Raw genomic sequence first — 17,198 nt, 5'->3', positions numbered from 1 at the left:
CCTGGCATGATTCCGGTTCGTTCCGCAGCACCCAATTAACTGTTTAGAATACTTGTTTCTTTGACATCTGCATGTTGTCTGCTTTCTAACTCAGGCCTGATTTAGTTACCCAATTTTTTATCCCAAAAACATCATATCGAATCTTTAACACATATACATAGTGCATTAAATAGATTTAGAAAAAACTAACTGCACAGTTAAGGGAGAAATCATGAGACGAATCTTTTGAGTCTAATTAGTCCATGATTAGCCATAAGTGCTACAGTAACCCACACTGACAGCCGTATCCGTTGGCGAGAAGGCTATGGACAAATACCCAAATAAATTAATTTAAACACCTACCTATTTAAAAAATACCTGAGTATTCTGAGAAATTTGTATTTTAATTTATTACATAATGTTAATCTTTCTCAATTTTTCCTTAATTTTTTTTATTTTCTTCCCGTTGCAACTCACGGACACTACGACAGTGCATGTTGCAACACTTGAAACTGACAAATTGCCTGCGCAAAGATAGGCCCATGGGCTTCTTCAATGCTCTTAAGGCCCAACCTTAGAGTCCAAGAAAAATCAGTTAGCCCAAACCTTTTCCGATTACCATAACGATCCATTTTTTCCAACCCATGCTGAGTCACCCACCCGGCTTCTTCTAGAAGCAACTGGAACCAATTCAAACGCAGTCGTCTTCCTCCTCTCCGTTGTCTCCTCTCGCCTCCGCCTCCGCCATCGAATCTAACAGAAATTCCCCAATTCCCAACCATCCTCAACATGCTCCTGGGCCGTGCCGGGCCAGGCGGCCCGTTTAGCCATCTATACCTCCCACGGAAAAAGTACACCGAAGGTCCCTCAACTTGTAATCGAGTTACAAAATCGTCCTCTAACCGCAAAACCAGATATATGACATCCCTCAACTTACAAAATCATTCGTTTTGACTCCGGTTTTGTCCGACGTGGCAGCTGAGTTAGCGTGGGACCCACGAGGGCCCCACATATCAGCGTGGCCATGTCACCCTCCTGCCTCCTCTCTCTTTTCCCTCTTCTCTCCCTTCCTCATCTCTCTCTCTCTCACACACACACTTCTCTGCAAGGCTGGCAGTGCGAGGGCGTCGGCAACCGACGACAGGCGACGCAGCGGCTGGCCGACGACGGGCAACGCGGCGGCGGGCCGGCGACGGCGAGGACGCGGGAGAAGGGGAGGCGATGGTTGCAGAGGCCGCATGCGTGGAGGAGGGCTTCGGCGGCCGGCGACGGGTGAAGCAGGAGAAGAGGAGGCGGCGGCGCACCGCGGGCAGCGGGCGCAGGTAGCGGGGGGAGGACCGGCGCGCGGGCGGCGACAGTAACCCACATATGCTAATTACACAGTTTAATCGAATCTTTGAACATATGCATAGAGCATTAAATATAGATTAAAGAAAAACTAATTACACAGTTAAGGGAGAAATCGTGAGACAAATTTTTTAGCCTAATTAGTCTATGATTAGCTATAAGTACTACAGTAACCCACATGTGCTAATGACGGATTAATTATGCTCAAAAGATTCGTCTCGCGGTTTTCAGGTGAGTTATGAAATTAGTTTTTTCATTCATGTCCGAAAACTCCATCCGACATTCGGTTAAACATCCGATGCGACACCTAAAAATTTTCTTTTCACGGACTATAAACATGCCCTAAATGAAAAGACACCCATTATTCTTAATGAAATGTACAAACATACTACCACTATCCGAAAATAAAAATGCCCTTCACCGAGGACGAAGCAAGCTCCCCGTGTACACGCCAACATGGACGCAATTGGCCTCCGCCGCCACGTCCGTTTGACCGCCGGTGTTCGGATCGTACACCCGCATCACGCCGCCGCGTGAACTGACACGGCGCTCCCACACCCAGAAGACGATCCTCCCGTCGTCGAGCACCACCACCGGCTCCGCGCGTTCTCCGTCCAGCCGGAATGGCCGCCCGTGGTATGGCATGGTCACCGTGTACAGCTTCGACCAATGCTGCGGCCCCACCTTGCCGCCGTCGCCGGCGAGGAGGAACCACAGGTCCAGGGTGCCAGCTCGGTGGTCGTCTTGGGCCACCACCAAGGAGCCCCTCAGCGCGGCCAGGGAGACGCGGAGGCGGTTGTGGAAGGTCTCCGGCGGGCCGCCGACGAGTTCGGGTCGCCATTGCTCCGCCTCCACGTCGAACGCCGTGATCCAGTCGCCGCCGCCAGTCTCGCGGAGCAAGAATTCGTCGCGCAGCACGAAGTAGGCGACTCCGTCGACGACGGCCACGTACTTGTGCCACGTTTTGACGTTTCCAGGTGGGCTCTGCACCTCCCACCACCGCGCGAGGCGGCCGCCGTTGACGCCGTCGCCGCCGAGGGCGAGGACCGAGCAAACCTGCCGCTCGCGCGGCTGCAGCGCTACGTCGTGGGTGATGCGAAGCACCTTGTAGTCCCCCGTCGACGCGGTCCGCACGAGCGTGAACGAGTAGTTGATGGGGTGGATCTCGTAGTCGGGGACGAGGGGAGCGGCGCCGGACGCCGGGTCGAGCACGCGGAGCAACAGGTTGTTGTCGACGAGGAGAGCCATGCCGCCACGCGTGGACATCTCGGCCGGCCGGTCGCACCTCCCCGCGCAAATCCTCTTCACGACGTCGCCGGAGGACGCGTCCACGAGGTGGACGTCCACCACCTCCCTCCCGTAGGCGTTGAGGCGCCCGCGGACGGCGACGGCGAGGTGCGGGCCCGGGTGCCTTGCCCCGTGGGCGGCGACGAAGCTCGGGTCGGACAGCAGGGCGCGCCACGGCCGGCACACGGCGCGAAGGCGGCAGAGCGGCCTCGCCGGGAGGCGCAGCAGTATGTCGTGGAGCAGGTCGACCGGCAGGACGCCGTCATTGCAGGTGGCGACCATAGTTATTAGGACCGGACCGGACCGGCGGTTCGACCGCTAAAAACCGGAACCAGAGAGTGCAGCGGCTCGGTTCACTTCAAAGACCGTCTGTGCAATCGAACCGCTAAAAACCGCTCGAACCGGCCAGTTTTTTATGGAACCGGTGAACCGGCCGGTTTTAACTGAACCAGGCGGTTTTTGCATTTGGACCAAGTTACCCCTCATCTTTCTCAGTGTGACACAACAAAGGCAAGGGTAAGATTGTAAACACGCAGTTTTTAGGGTTACAGCCCGTGGGGAATAGGATTAGATTCACATTGGCGTATTCTTCTCGACTTCTCGAGTTCTCATCCCTTCACCTTCGGTGGCGGCGGCGGCGGCGACGAACTGCTGTACCAGCACCGCAGCACGGGCGCACGGCAGTCCAGCTCCGGCGAGCGGCGGCACCATCTCCACTTCTCCTGTTCTGCAGTCTCCAATCTCCATCGAGTAGCGCTCAGCTCTTCCAAGCTCCAAATCCAGTCTCCAACTCTCCATCGACGCAAGCTTCATCCATGGCAAATGGTATGTTCCTAACTTGCTACTGAAATTGGTACTATGCTATTGCAAGTTCCAATGGTAGTGAACTAGTTAAGATCTATTGTGACGATTTTATTTCAGATCTTGATTTTTTAGAAGACACAAATTTGTTACTTTGCTAGTTGTACTGAAGAAATATAATGCATATATACTTGTTTTACTGAAGCTTTGATATTTTTTAGATAAATCAATATTAGTAATTATTTGTATTTTTGACAGCAATGGATTCTTCAGATACTCCAACTCCTGTTGATGGGAGTACACCTACATCTACTGCTCAAGAATCAGCATCAGAACCAAAGACAAGAAGAAAGACTGACATTGCTTGGGCCTATTGCACGCATATTACTCAGGGAGGGAAAAAAAAGATCAAATGCATGTACTGTGACATGGTTTTCTCCGGGGGAGGAATTCACCGTTTCAAACAACATTTAGCCAAATTCCTAGGAAATGTGGCAGCTTGTCCTAAGGTTGATCCTGAGGTTGAGCACACAATGAATCAGAATTTGGAGGATAATGCTACAAAGAAAAGGAAGGCACAAGAGGAATATGAGGAAGAAAATCCATATGGGCCAGAGCCTGGAGAAGAAGAAGAAGAAGTACATGAGCTAAACATTGCTCCAGCAGCTGCATCAAACAGAGGAGCTGCATCAAACAGAGGAAGAAAAAGAGGTTCTTCTATTCCAACTATTGGCAAGTTCTTTAAACCTAGGACAGGCCCAGGGGATCAACCTACAATAAAGAGTGTTCTTCAAGGAGAAGCAGTGAAAGAGAGGGTTGATTTATGTGTGGCCAAATGGTTTATTGATGCATGTATTCCATTCAATGCATGTAACTCCATTTTTTATCAGGCAATGATTGATGCTGTTTGTTCATTTGGTTCTGGATACAAGGGTCCAAACTTTAATCAGATGCGTGGTCCTTTGCTTGCAAAATGTGTTGCTGAAACTAAAAAGTTTGTTGATGGATTCCGCAAAACTTGGAGGGAAACTGGTTGCACAGTTATGGCTGATGGTTGGACTGACAGAAAGAGAAGGACACTCATCAACTTCTTAGTGTATTGTCCCAAAGGTATGGTCTTCCTAAAGTCAGTTGATGCCACTGATAGTTCAAAAACTGCTGATTTTCTGTTCAGAATATTTAAAGATGTGGTGAACTTTGTTGGACCTGAAAATGTTGTTCATTTTGTAACTGATAATGCCTCTAACATGGTTGCTGCTGGAAGAAAGTTAGAAGAGGAGTTTCCTTCTATTTATTGGTCCCCTTGTGCTGCCCATTGTTTGAATCTAATATTATCTGATTTTGGCAAAGAAGATTTAGTGAAGACCACTGTAGCTCATGCATCATCTATTACAAAGTATCTCTACAACCATTGTTATCCATTATATCTGATGAGAAAGTTCACTAAAGGGCATGAGCTTCTTCGTCCAGCACAAACTCGTTTTGCTACTAATTTTGTTGCATTGCAAAGTATATACAAGCACAAGGCTGATCTCCATGCAATGGTTATCTCTAATGAATGGACACGTTGTGCATATTACAAGGAACCTAAAGCAAAAAAGTTTACCAATGATGTCCTGAACCAAAAGTTTTGGAAAGACTGTGCTATTGTTTGTCAATTATCAGAACCAATAGTTCGCGTGCTAAGACTTGTGGATAGTGATGAGCGACCTGCCATGGGGTATCTATTTGCAGCCTTCCATGCCTCCAAAGATGAAATTGTCAAGAGGTTTCAGCGAAAGAAGGAGTTAGTCAAGCCCTTTTTGGATTACATTGATGCACGATGGGATAGGCACTTTGATAAGAATCTTCATGCAGCTGGTTTTTGGTTTAATCCTAACAACCAATATAATGAAGAACTGAGAGAGAAGTACAATTTCACTACCTCTGGAGTTCTTGATGTGATTGAGAAATTTGCTGGGAAAGATTTAAATCTGCGGAGTGCTTTGACAAGGGAGATGAGAATTTTCAGAAAGGGAGAAGGCGATTTTGGGCGTTCAACTGCTAGGAATGATCGACAACATATGCTTGCTGGTAAGTGGTTGTTGTCTATTACTTTTCCATTAACTTTCAGCAATATTCACTTCTGTTTTTCCACACAGATGAGTGGTGGCAGACTTATGGGTGCAGCACCCCGAATTTACAAAAGCTAGCCTTGCGCGTCTTAAGCCAAACTTGTAGTGCCTCTGGATGTGAGAGGAACTGGAGCTTGTTTGAGCACATGCACTCCAAAAAGAGGAATAGACTTGAGCATCAGAGGCTAAATGATCTTGTGTATGTTCATTGCAATCTGAGGTTGCATCGAAGGTACTCCTTTTTAACATGTTCACAACTTCACATAATTGCATTAGGTCCAAACAGTAATATTGATATATTTAACTTCTTTGCATTAGGTCCAAAATGACTACTAGAAATTATGACCCAATCAGTTTGGAGGAAATTAGAAAGGGTAACGAAGAATGGATTGTAGAAGATAACCCATCTCGTCTTAATTCAGAAGAGCTGAACACCTTTCGAAATGAATTGGCGACATTGACCATACAATGCAATGATGGTAATGTGTTATCTTTGGATAAATCAAAGCCAACTGAATTTGCATCTTTTGTGTATGTTAGCATATAACTTTGTACCCTTTTTTTTTTTTGCAGATTTAGAGTTAAATTTGAATGATGTTGAGGCTGATATCACTGACGAAAATGAAGATATAACCAACAACGATGATGCATGCGCTGATCTTTTTATGTCTGATGACCATGGTGAAGGTACAAGCTCTCAACATCCTGGATCTGATGATCTTGAACCTGGACATGAAGACTGGCATCTCTTCTATAATTGTTAAATGTTAGCTTGCCGTCAAGCTTAACCTTTGTGTTTGCTTGATGTCTGAAATGTGAACTGTAATCCTTTTGAGCTGGAGATTTGTGTTTGATTTAGACGTGTGACTGTAAACCTAAACTATGGTTTATGTTTATTTGGTGTTGAACTATGGTTTACATTTAGTGTCATGTGCTTGATAATTGCTTTTTAACAATATGTATATATATATATATATATATATATATATATATATATATATATATATATATATATATATATATATATTGTTAAGTTTGTGGCCGGTTCAATTTGACCGGTTCAAAACAATCGAACCGGTGGTTCGACCGGTTTTGACGGTTGAACCAATGAACCAGTGAACCGACGTCCTCGCCGGTTCAATTACCGGTCCGGTCTTAATAACTATGGTGGCGACCAGCGAAATGTTAATGCCGTTTTCACCGTCGTTAACCATCGCGGAGGCAATATTGCTGACGGCGTGCTGTGTTTAATTTCTTCTGAAACGGAGCTTGACTTATATCTCATGAGTAGAATAGCTGATGAATTAATTCGAGTACTGGACCTATTCGGATACTGAAACTTCCCCTTCGTGCTAGCTTTCCTATTAGGTTTCGCTAGCGGAAGCCGTCGTCGTCGTTTGTAGTTCGTGCTTTGGAGGTGGACATCCCCACTCGAGGGATGAAATGACTTGCCCACATATTCGGTGTCGTATTATTCATTAATCGTTTGCGGTTTGTGCATGACGTCAACTTCGGAAAATCCTCCCCATCTGGCGCCCAATGGGGAAAAAAAATCGGGGCCCGCGCCTCCCACGTCTCGCGTGCTGCCCTCACCATACGCACTGTTGCAACAAATCACCCGCATACTACAGAAACACCCTACTAGGAGGATCCGTTTCATTTTTTTTCCACCAATAATGTTTCGGCTAGCATACTCGTGATGTTTCATTATGTATGTACCAAATGTTGCAGTAGATATTTGATATTGCTTTAATAATTTGATCTTAATGGACACGTGGTTTTGTTGATGTACACGTGGTTTAAGTATTGCTATGGTTCAATCCATATTCGTTGTACTAGAAAATGTCACCTCCAATACTGATCGGTTTTTTGGGATGGGGGAATAATAAGTAATAAGTACTCGAGCAAATCTAAACCAGAATTTTTGTGAGAGGTCGGACAAAAACCCTACTCCGTATCTCAAGACGAAGAACTACCGGTGACGATGCATCATATGTTGCACACCTTTAATTTTTTTTCCTATTATTTTTAAAAAAGAGAAGATTATCCTCCTCTATTTTCCATTATAAAAGCACTTCTTCACGTACTTAATTTTTTTCTTTTTTTTACAAAACTCTTCCTAACAATGATCTCAGGAAACGACAACTGCAATTAACAGGTTTTAACATCCTGTGCTTCATCAGTGTCATTCGAATTAGAGCACGCCTTCACTTGCCGTTTGCTGCGGCAGGTTCCGTCTCCAAGATCAGTAGCAGCAAGACGTTTCTCTGCACGCCGATTCTGCTGTGGCTCATGGTTACAAGCCGCATCTTGCAACGCATCATCCAGTTGCCCACACGATGCAGCGATTAGTCCTGCAGGTCGGTATACATGTTGATCAGATTGTCAAAGACAGAAATTTTGACGGTACTCGAGAAAGCGGTATGCTGATATTACATCACTAACTTGTTTTTTCAAAAGAAAAATGTATATGAACTACCATTGGGTCGTTTACAAAGGTTTAAGTAACTTACCGACAAAAAGTGCAGAAGGTTTCGAAGGTCTCGACTTAAACTCGGGGTGAAATTGAACACCAACGAAAAATCGATGATTGGGTATTTCGACGATCTAGAAAATTGGACAAACAATAACATCAACATTCATGAATTTTGGAAAAGTTGAAATTTGTTCAAACAAGTTCGGTTCTTCGGCTTCTACCTGCACCCTTTCTCCGGTCTTGTCTGTGCCTACAACCTGAAGCCCACTGTTCTCAAATAATTGCACCATATTGGGATTTACCTGGAAAGTTAGTCAATATTACATATAAAATTTTCAGAAAAGAGAATTTTTGCGGTGCTTGAGAAAGTATCTCAAGGTATCTAAATTTTACGTTAAGGATAATTTTACCATCCTTGAGAATGTACCATAAATATTATATTTTCTAGTGTAAAATTTGGTACATCCTACAGGTACCAAAAAATTTTAGTGTAAAATTTAGATACTTAAGGTACTTTCTCAATGACGGTAAAATTTCTTACACTATACTTTTTGATATTTTGAGATACTTAAGTACCTATAAATATCAAATTTTGTATAAAAAATATAATTATTACCTCCTAATAACTTCTCAATGATGGTAAAAAAAAAGGCAATTAAAACACCATGAGTAACATTATGATGAACTACACAAGATATTGGTCAGCAAACCTGGTATCTGTGCCGAAACCTCTCATCTATGTGGCTGACGCTACCATATCTGAGTGATTGCAAAGTAATTAACACATAGAGAATTAAAACAGAAAAGATGCACTTGTGGTAAGAGTAAGTGTTCACTTACAGCTTGGCAGACTTGCTACCTGCAACCTTGAAAAATATCCTCTTTGATCCACGCCGCATGGTACCACCCTTTCCTTCGTTGGAGCACTGAAGGAGATGCTATTATTAGCTTTGTACTAGGAAACAGTAACTAATGGCCTAAATTAAGTTTGTAACTAGCCAGTACATATATATAACTAAATTCAACATACTTTTTTTTTCTGGAACAACTCATATCAGACATGGAGAAGTTTTATATTGGTATAAAAAATACAAGACTAAAATCTTGAGAGGCTATGATCAGAAAAATAGAACTTGATACAAAAATGTAGCATGTGTCCAAAATTTGGAGCATGTGCATGTAATTTCCGATCATTTATATGTATGAACTGAGGGTTTGACAATTACCTCTGGCATTATGGTCACACATGGATTCTCCGTTTTGGCATCAAATTCTGTGCTGTTAGCATCAGGCAATTTCAAAACATGGCGTGCAAATTCAACCGCAGTGAGCTGCATGCCAAGGCATATGCCCAGGAAAGGGACATCGTTTTCGCGGGCATACTTAACAGCCAATATTTTCCCCTCAACACCTCTCTCTCCAAAGCCACCAGGTACTAAAATGCCATCTGCACCCTGAAATGAAATATCTTTCAGATAAAGTATATATAATAAAAATTGTACATGTAGCAAACATTTCAGGAGTAAACTTCTCACCCTCAGTAAACTCCATGCTGTGTTGTAAGCATCAGGTGCCTATTAAAATTTAACAAAAACATGTAAGGAAACAAATATATATACTACAGAACAAAATATGATGCATAGTGTAAGTTGTTCAAACCACAGTGGCAGTTGAATCCTCAAGATCGGTGGAAGGAACCCAATCAACAACAAGTTTTCTGCCACAAGCTATACAAGCATGTAGAAGAGCCTACAAGAATTGCAGATCAAGAAATATGTTGGACAAAACTGATGAGGCTTATAATGGACTGAAGGAAGCAAACACCATAGGGATCCATCCGTCTCACCTTCATCACTGAAAGGTATGTATCAGATACACCGGTGTATTTTCCAACCATGGCAATTCTGACCTGAAAAAGGAGTACACAGACCGCTTAGGTCGTTCTAAATTTTTGTTATTGAACTCTTACTAACAATGACCTCAACCATTTGATTTCGCTAAAATCTAGATGCACTTATAACATGACACATCAGTGTAGTAAGAAAAAGAAGGCATTCTTCTTGCCTTTCTTTCCCAAAAAAAAGTAAGAAAAAAAAATCATGTATAGTTTTTTTTTCCTTTTTTAATGTAATCTCAGATATCCCTTTTGTTTGCATTGTGAGGATGAAAAAAGAGACTAACTGTTTCTTGTAGTGTGTCATATAGATCAGCCCTTGCCGTCCATTCCTCCAAGTTAGGCTCACCAGCAACACTGCAAATGTGAGAAATGAGCAATTGGGATTGCATATAGCAGCGTGACACCTTTAACTTACTCTTATATGGAACATTGAAAATATTACCTTTCAAGATTCAAAACTTTAAGAATAGCTTCATGTGCCTTTTGGTCCTAAAATGACAAGAGTAAGATATTCAACACAGTGCAAGGGTGCAAAATTTTGTCTGGTGTATAAGAAAGCTAGGACGATATTCTCTGTTTACCCGCAATAACAGAGGAACACGCCAGATGTTTGAAACGTCACACAGAGTAAAAATGTTAGCTACCTGCGATGGCCACAAGAGTTCATTAGCAACTAGAGCAATCAGTTGCTAACAATAATCATTAAATTAAAAAGAAAATTTCATTACCGGCACATGGCAGAAGAGAGAGAGTTTTTCTTTCACACTTCTCTCCAGTTCCTATTAATAATAAAAACATGCTCTTAGTTAATAAATAAGAAAGTTATATGGTCCTTAAGAAAATACATGAAGGCACCACAACTTAATACTAAAAATGAACCGGTAACTGGGTTCATAATACAAACCTTAGTACAGCGGCAAGCTATAATATTTGGCGTGAGACCATATTCTCTTAACTTACGTATACTATTTTGAGTGGGCTTAGTTTTCTGCACAAGAACATACATAAACCAAATTAAAGATGTATGATATTATTTTCAAGACGAAGGCGGCAATTAGCAAATAGCAAAGTCACATGTATAAATAATTTTTCTGACCTGCTCACCCACAACGTTCAGAACTGGAACAAGACCGACGTGCACCACACATAAATTACCAGCACCTGTCCAAAAATAACATGCAAATAAGGTTATCAATATCATCATGGAGAAAAAAATAAAATATCTGTTATGCAATAATTCAATTTATTTACCAACACGATAGGAGAATTGACTAAAGGCTTCAATAAATTGTGTGGATTCAATATCGCCTGCAGCATAGTGTCAAATAAATACTGTTAATAAACTGAAAATAAAGAGACGCCTAGCTATATATAGCTTTGAAATTGACTTCTAAATCCAAAAATGTATGTAACTCTAAGAATTTGTTAAGACTAAAATGCAGCTGGTTAATTGTCTCTTGTCACCTATAGTGCCACCGAGCTCTATTATACAGACATCGGCAGGATCCACCTCGCCATCAACCGGAACTATCGCGACACGCTCAATCCAATCTTGTATCTCATTTGTAATATGTGGGATAACCTTACAAGAAAAATGATGATTGGTTGGATTTTCAAGAAATGTAGATACTAAATTTACCAAAAGTTCAAAAACAAATTAAGAAGACTTGAGGAGAAGTGGCTGGCACCTGAACAGTCTGACCCAAGTAGTCCCCCCTTCTCTCTTTCTCATAAACATACTGTCGTCAACCACCACAAGAACATGGCTTTAAGTAAGCTAATCAAGAGCTAGCATAGTGTCTTTACAAAACTGAGACTTATTTATCTATTTATGAAGGCTGATATTTTTCATGTTGTTATTGTTAGTACTTATATATTACAGTATTGATTTTTATTTGAATAGTGGGACTATATCATAATCTAACACACATAACACTCATTTAATTTTCAAACTTCGCCTAAAGTGTGATTTTTGTTGAAGTATAAATGTGGCCATTAACAATTTGTTGGCCATAGCTTAGACACATGGCGGGTTCTAGGTAGTTACTTAATGTTTGGGAGTGAAAGAAGAACTAATGATGGGTTCACTCTATTATTCAAAAGTTTATACATACATACATGATGGATCTTCCCGGCGGTTATGCTATGGTCTCGAGTTAGTTTAATGTCGAGAAACCTCTCATAGTTCCCAAGATCCAAGTCCGCCTGCAACAAGTGAACACGGTAATATACATCAAATGAACAAATATGTATCCTAGCTATCACGGATATTTCACGCGAACATTTATCCAATACCTCACCACCATCATCTAACACAAACACTTCGCCGTGTTCATGAGGAGATATAGTTCCGGCATCAGCGTTAAAGTAAGGATCTACACATTTGAGAAATACAGTTACAGCAAATCTTACCTCGCATAGAAAAAATTAAAAAATAATCATCAATTCATCAAACACCTAGCTAGTCAAATTAGTAAAAGTAGTCATGACTAAAAATTAAAAGATATATTACAACATATTACAAGAGGAATTTTACAATTCTTGATAAATTACTTTGAGGTACATAAATAATTTTACAAGTACATCTACCTCTACCTCTAGGTACATTATCAAGAATGGTAAAATTATTCATATTACAAACACACTAGAAAAATAGATGCAGAAGAAAAGCTGCAATATGTAAATCAACACGGAAGAGAGGCTTTAAGGTACTCCCTCCGTTTTAGGTTACAAGACATTTTGACTTGCTTCAAATTTAACCAAGTTTGTAGAAAATAATAATAATATTTTCAACTCAACACAAATCTATTATGAAAATATATTCAACAATTGATTTAATGAAACTAATTTGGTATTATAAACATTACTATATTTGTGCATAAACGTTTGACTTTAACTAAAGTCACAACGTTTTATAACCTGAAACGGAGAGAGTATATAGTATTGTTCTTGTTTAGCTACTTCATCATATTATTATGACAGATTATTCGCTCCATATCTTTGAACTAAAAAAAACAAATTCTTCTGCTGCAAACCACTTTCCAGAATTCAAATAAAAGTATATGCTAGAAGTGCATATATATTTAGGGTACGTTTAGTTCACAACCTAAACCAGCCATCCAAGTTGTGGCGCCGCCAGAGATGGTGGCGAGAGAAATGATCGCCACAGCTGTGGCGGAAATAAGCATGCAAATGAAGTAGAAAAAAGTGTGGTTGCCACAACTCACGCATTAACCAAACATCAGCCAAACTGTTGTGCCGCATGTTTGGCGAGGCAATGTTTGCCGGGGATCCAAACACCCCTTTAGAAACGGAGGTAGCAATAAACTAAATATTGTAGGCAAAGAGAGAGGGGGAGGAAGGAAAGAAGAAGCACGTGTTGGTACCGATCTTAATGGACGTAACGCGGAGGCCGCACGCCTTGAGGACGACGCCAATGCTGCTCGCCGTCACCCCCTTGCCGAGGCCGCTGATCACGCCTCCCATCACCACCACGTACTTCATCGTTTCTCTACCTTGTGTCGGCGGCCGAAGGGCTAGGCTCCTCCGCTTAAACCTTAAACCTAAACACAGCCACCAACCAAAAGGTGAATTATCTGATCGCGCACCGGCCGCCAGGCCTTTTATTAGCCGCAACACGATCGGGCTAGAATTTGGTTCCGATCCCCGGCCGTATAGTTCACGTCGACATAGTGCGACGATTATCGTTCGGTTAGGGGCTTGAACAAAAAGTAATATATAATCAGAGCCCGTTTCTGTTTTGTTTAGGCCCCCAACTTGCCTCGCGCCACATGTAAAAAGCCGAGGCTAATTAGCGGTAAACAAACAAACAACTGCTGCAGCTCACGCGACCCCGTGCCGTACGTGCATTACCCACACCACACACCATGACACACCACGTTGCTTTCCCGGCCCGCCTCAAATTAATCAACCCATCAATCGATCAGACCTCGAAAAATCTCCTGAGATGACGATGAATCGGGCGGGGTGATACGACGGCGAGCTCCGCGAGATGACGCGCAGTGACCTTAGTTTTCGTCACGACTCGCGCAAAACTAAACCATCAGTCCGACCGAGCCCCCCCAAAACTTCCACGCGCTCTCCGATCCCCTCCATGCAATGTCTCCGGCCGTCCTCAGGTAGTCAGGTCAGGTGGGCCGTGTGCCAGGTTCCCCGCGCCAGCGCGCGAGCGACTCCACGGACCACGGTCTACGGGTACGTGCCGCCGCGCGCCTCAGGCGTCGAAATCGAGTGGCACACGTACGCACGAGACAAGCCGCGCGCCGACGCGCGTGGAGTCCTCCGAGTCGAACGATACCTGCTCCTGCGGTCCGTGCAGCGATATGCATGCGTACCACATAGCCACGCACACGGCGGCACGGCGCATGCACGTAGACTACAAATCAAACTCACGGCCCGTGTCCACTGCACGGGTGCGGGCGCAGCGTGCACTCTCGCGACATGCCTCACGTCGCGGTGGTAAAATATAGTACGAATATATAACAACAACCAAGTCGGTGTCTTAGCTACGACGACGAGACGACCCGGATCGATCAGCATTGACTCTCGCGTGGTTGCCCAAATTCGGCCCTGTTTACTTGCCCAAAAACTTTTCGCAAAAAACATCACATTGAATCTTAGGATACATATATAGAACATTAAATATAGATAAAAAGAAAAAACTAATTGTACAGTTTGTATGTAAATCGCGAGACAAATCTTTTTAACCTAATTAGTTTATGGTTAGCTATAAAGTGCTATAGTAATACACATGTGCTAATGATGGCTTAATTAGGCTCAAAAGATTCTTTCGCGGTTTCTAGGCGAGTTATGAAATTAGTTTTGTCATTCGTGTCTGAAAACTATTTTTAACATCCAGTCAAACGTCTGATGTGGCATCTAAAAATTTTCATTTCACGAAGTAAACAGACCCTTAAATGGGAGAGAACACTCGGTTTGCGTTTGCCTCATGTACCTGATATACACCTCCACTTATACCAGCCTCCTTTGCTTTCATCAATCGATCACCTCTTGGCTTGGCCGCGTTCTGCTGTTATTTTGGGGAGAAAAGAAAGAGAAGGCCGTGCCGGGCGGTCTAGTCACGTGACGAGTCCATTCAGTTTCAGGCAGAGTGAACGCCGCCGGCGGTCGGTGCCGTGTGATTGCCAATTTGCCTGCACCGCCTCGGCACTGTAATGTTACATGGCAGTGCACATCCAATCTGCGTGCTCGCGTGGCGCAGGAGAGCGGCATTTGATTCCTTCTTCCCTTTCCTCCTTTGCAAGTTAAAATGCAGCACGGTAACACGCTTTTCCTTTTAGCTGGTGCCTTTGGTATATGAGACACAGACTCTGCGATTGTCAGTCCAGCCGGTGTCCTCTACGACCAGAAATCTTCTTTTCTTTACCACGAACAAACCACCCCCTTGTTGCTGGGCCTGGGAATCGATCTCTCGTCTTTCTTCGCCACAACTCCCCTCTTCCTCCCCTCCTCGCCCTCTCGTCGTCTTCTTCGCCACAAGTCTCCTCTTCCTCCCCTCCCATCTCCTCCTGGCTCCATGGCCATGCATACACCACCGTGGGAGGAGCTCCCTGCCGACGTCCTTAGGATCGTCTTCTCCAGGGTCGCATGCCGTGCAGACCGCCAGGTGATGGCCGGGGTCTGCGGGGCTTGGCGCCGCGCCGTGAAGGTGAAGGTAGCAACAGGCCAGCCGCCACGCCCGCGCCAGCTTCCCTGTCTGCTGCGCCCCAACGGTGGTGATTCCTCCGTCTGCTGCCTGCTCTGCTCCGGCGGCCACGGGATCAGCGTCGTCCACGCCGCCCACCTCCCGCAGCAGCCCGTCGACGCACGCCACGCCCGCTTCTTCGGGTCTCACGACGGCAGCTGGGCGTTCCTCGCCTCCGCCCAAACAAGCGGCCACGTCCTTCAGAAGTTCGGCACCGACACCATCATCCCGCTCCCCGACTTCATGGATGTGCAGGGAGGAGAGAGCTCCTCCATCGTCCACCTCGCCGCGACGCTCTCGCACCAGCCGGGCCACGCCAGTTGCCTCGTCGCGGCGATCGTCAAGACGTACCCCATCGATGTCATGTCTTTGAGAGCTGTCGCGTTCTGGCGCATGGACCATGGCACCATGGCCTCCGAGCTCCACAGAACAGAGATCGAGGCTATGGAGCCAGAGGACATCATCTTCCACAAGGGCGTCCTTCTCGTCCTCACCCAGCAGGAGAATCTACTGGCGTGGATCCCAGAGTACACGGACGAGGGGCGTGGAGTCGAGATGCACGGACCGGAGCACCGCGCCTGCGGCAAGCCCAGGATCTACAACGAACTGGCCGTTCAGTCACGGTACCTCGTGGAGTCCCAGAACTGCCTACTGCTGATCGTGAGATACAGGGAGGGTCATCCCACTTCTTCCACCCAAGAACTCAAGGTATTCCAGCTGGTGGAGCTTGAGATACCGGATGAGAACGGTATTATGATGACACGTTACAATTGGGTAGAGCTGTTCTCTCTGTTTGGCGAGATGATCTTCCTTGGGCGAGGCTGCTCCAGATCCTACAATGTGTCTAACTACCCGGGCTTCACAGAAGGCGTATACTTCCTGGACGACGGGAGCTTCTACCATGCTGACCTCCTGTCCCATGACGCTGCCGACCAGAAGTACACCTGCAGTGACAATGGGAGGTGGGTGAACCTCCAGGTCGACCGCTGCTTCCCGCCGGAGCAAAGCTGCTCCTGCTCTCCTCCGATTTGGGTTCTCCCTTGAAGGGATTGTGGTTACTTCTGCAATTTTACTCTGCTGTAAGCTGAAGTACGGTTCCTTGCATGAATGACTTTCAGCTTAGAACATTTATTTTGAGCATTGCCTCTATTGTCCTGGTCACATTTCTGATAATTCCTGATAATTCAGTAGCTCTCTAAATGTCAGTGGATGATTGCAGATATCTTCATGTTGCTACGCTTGTGCTCGGATTTTTTTTTCAGATTATATTTGTTCATGAATGGTACTAGTTGCTAACATGGCGCTCTTTTTTACAGTGTTAATGATGTGCATATCACAATTTAGTTTGTATGTGATATTTAGTCCTGAAGCATGTGCACAGTTAAGTGGAAGAGACCAAATGCCTTAACCTTGTTTCACTTTCATAGTTGCATGGGTTCTGACTGCTGAGTTTGATGGTATTGCACTTGTTACATAGTTACTGTCTTACTGATTAGTCTAAATCGTTAACTAAGAGCAATTTTACGGTCTTTGAGGAGGTACCAAGAGGTATCACTTTTTCTATTGTAAATT

At 44.4% G+C, this 17,198-nt stretch overlaps 3 protein-coding genes across 3 annotated transcripts; 1 reads left to right on the top strand and 2 right to left on the bottom strand.

Annotated features, from left to right (window-relative positions):
- Positions 1-1,743: 1,743 nt before the first annotated feature.
- Positions 1,744-2,895, bottom strand: LOC127774298 (putative F-box/LRR-repeat/kelch-repeat protein At1g11620). The gene has a single exon (XM_052300528.1). It carries the CDS (start codon positions 2,893-2,895, stop codon positions 1,744-1,746), a length of 1,152 nt encoding a protein of 383 aa, XP_052156488.1.
- Positions 2,896-7,679: 4,784 nt separating this feature from the next.
- Positions 7,680-12,185, bottom strand: LOC127774297 (uncharacterized). Its single transcript, XM_052300527.1, has 20 exons — positions 12,180-12,185; positions 12,020-12,106; positions 11,590-11,640; positions 11,366-11,483; positions 11,153-11,209; positions 10,998-11,062; positions 10,806-10,889; positions 10,630-10,680; positions 10,483-10,545; positions 10,344-10,390; positions 10,186-10,255; positions 9,851-9,913; positions 9,664-9,753; positions 9,540-9,578; positions 9,231-9,458; positions 8,845-8,930; positions 8,715-8,763; positions 8,226-8,306; positions 8,042-8,135; positions 7,680-7,882 (listed from the first exon to the last, which is right to left on the bottom strand). The coding sequence occupies exons 1-20, from the start codon at positions 12,183-12,185 to the stop codon at positions 7,680-7,682; spliced, it is 1,632 nt and encodes a 543-aa protein (XP_052156487.1).
- A 3,248-nt stretch (positions 12,186-15,433) lies between these two features.
- On the top strand, positions 15,434-16,758 carry LOC127775080 (uncharacterized). The gene has a single exon (XM_052301392.1). It carries the CDS (start codon positions 15,459-15,461, stop codon positions 16,668-16,670), a length of 1,212 nt encoding a protein of 403 aa, XP_052157352.1. The 5' UTR covers positions 15,434-15,458; the 3' UTR covers positions 16,671-16,758.
- Positions 16,759-17,198: the final 440 nt, after the last annotated feature.

This window comes from Oryza glaberrima, chromosome 5 (genome assembly GCF_000147395.1).
Source record: "Oryza glaberrima chromosome 5, OglaRS2, whole genome shotgun sequence".
Lineage (NCBI taxonomy): Eukaryota > Viridiplantae > Streptophyta > Magnoliopsida > Poales > Poaceae > Oryza > Oryza glaberrima.
Note: the sequence above shows the minus strand (reverse complement) of the source record. Positions and strands in the feature narration are given on the sequence as shown.

Excerpts from the sequence above, each read along its gene's own strand:
- LOC127774298 (XM_052300528.1), bottom strand. The coding sequence starts at position 2,895 with ATGGTCGCCACCTGCAATGACGGCGTCCTGCCGGTCGACCTGCTCCAC.
- LOC127774297 (XM_052300527.1), bottom strand. Across the intron at positions 11,484-11,589 it reads ACTTGGGTCAGACTGTTCAG|GTTATCCCACATATTACAAA; the intron begins GTGCCAGCCACT and ends TTTTCTTGTAAG. Across the intron at positions 10,391-10,482 it reads GTGTTCCTCTGTTATTGCGG|GACCAAAAGGCACATGAAGC; the intron begins GTAAACAGAGAA and ends TTGTCATTTTAG.
- LOC127775080 (XM_052301392.1), top strand. The coding sequence starts at position 15,459 with ATGGCCATGCATACACCACCGTGGGAGGAGCTCCCTGCCGACGTCCTT.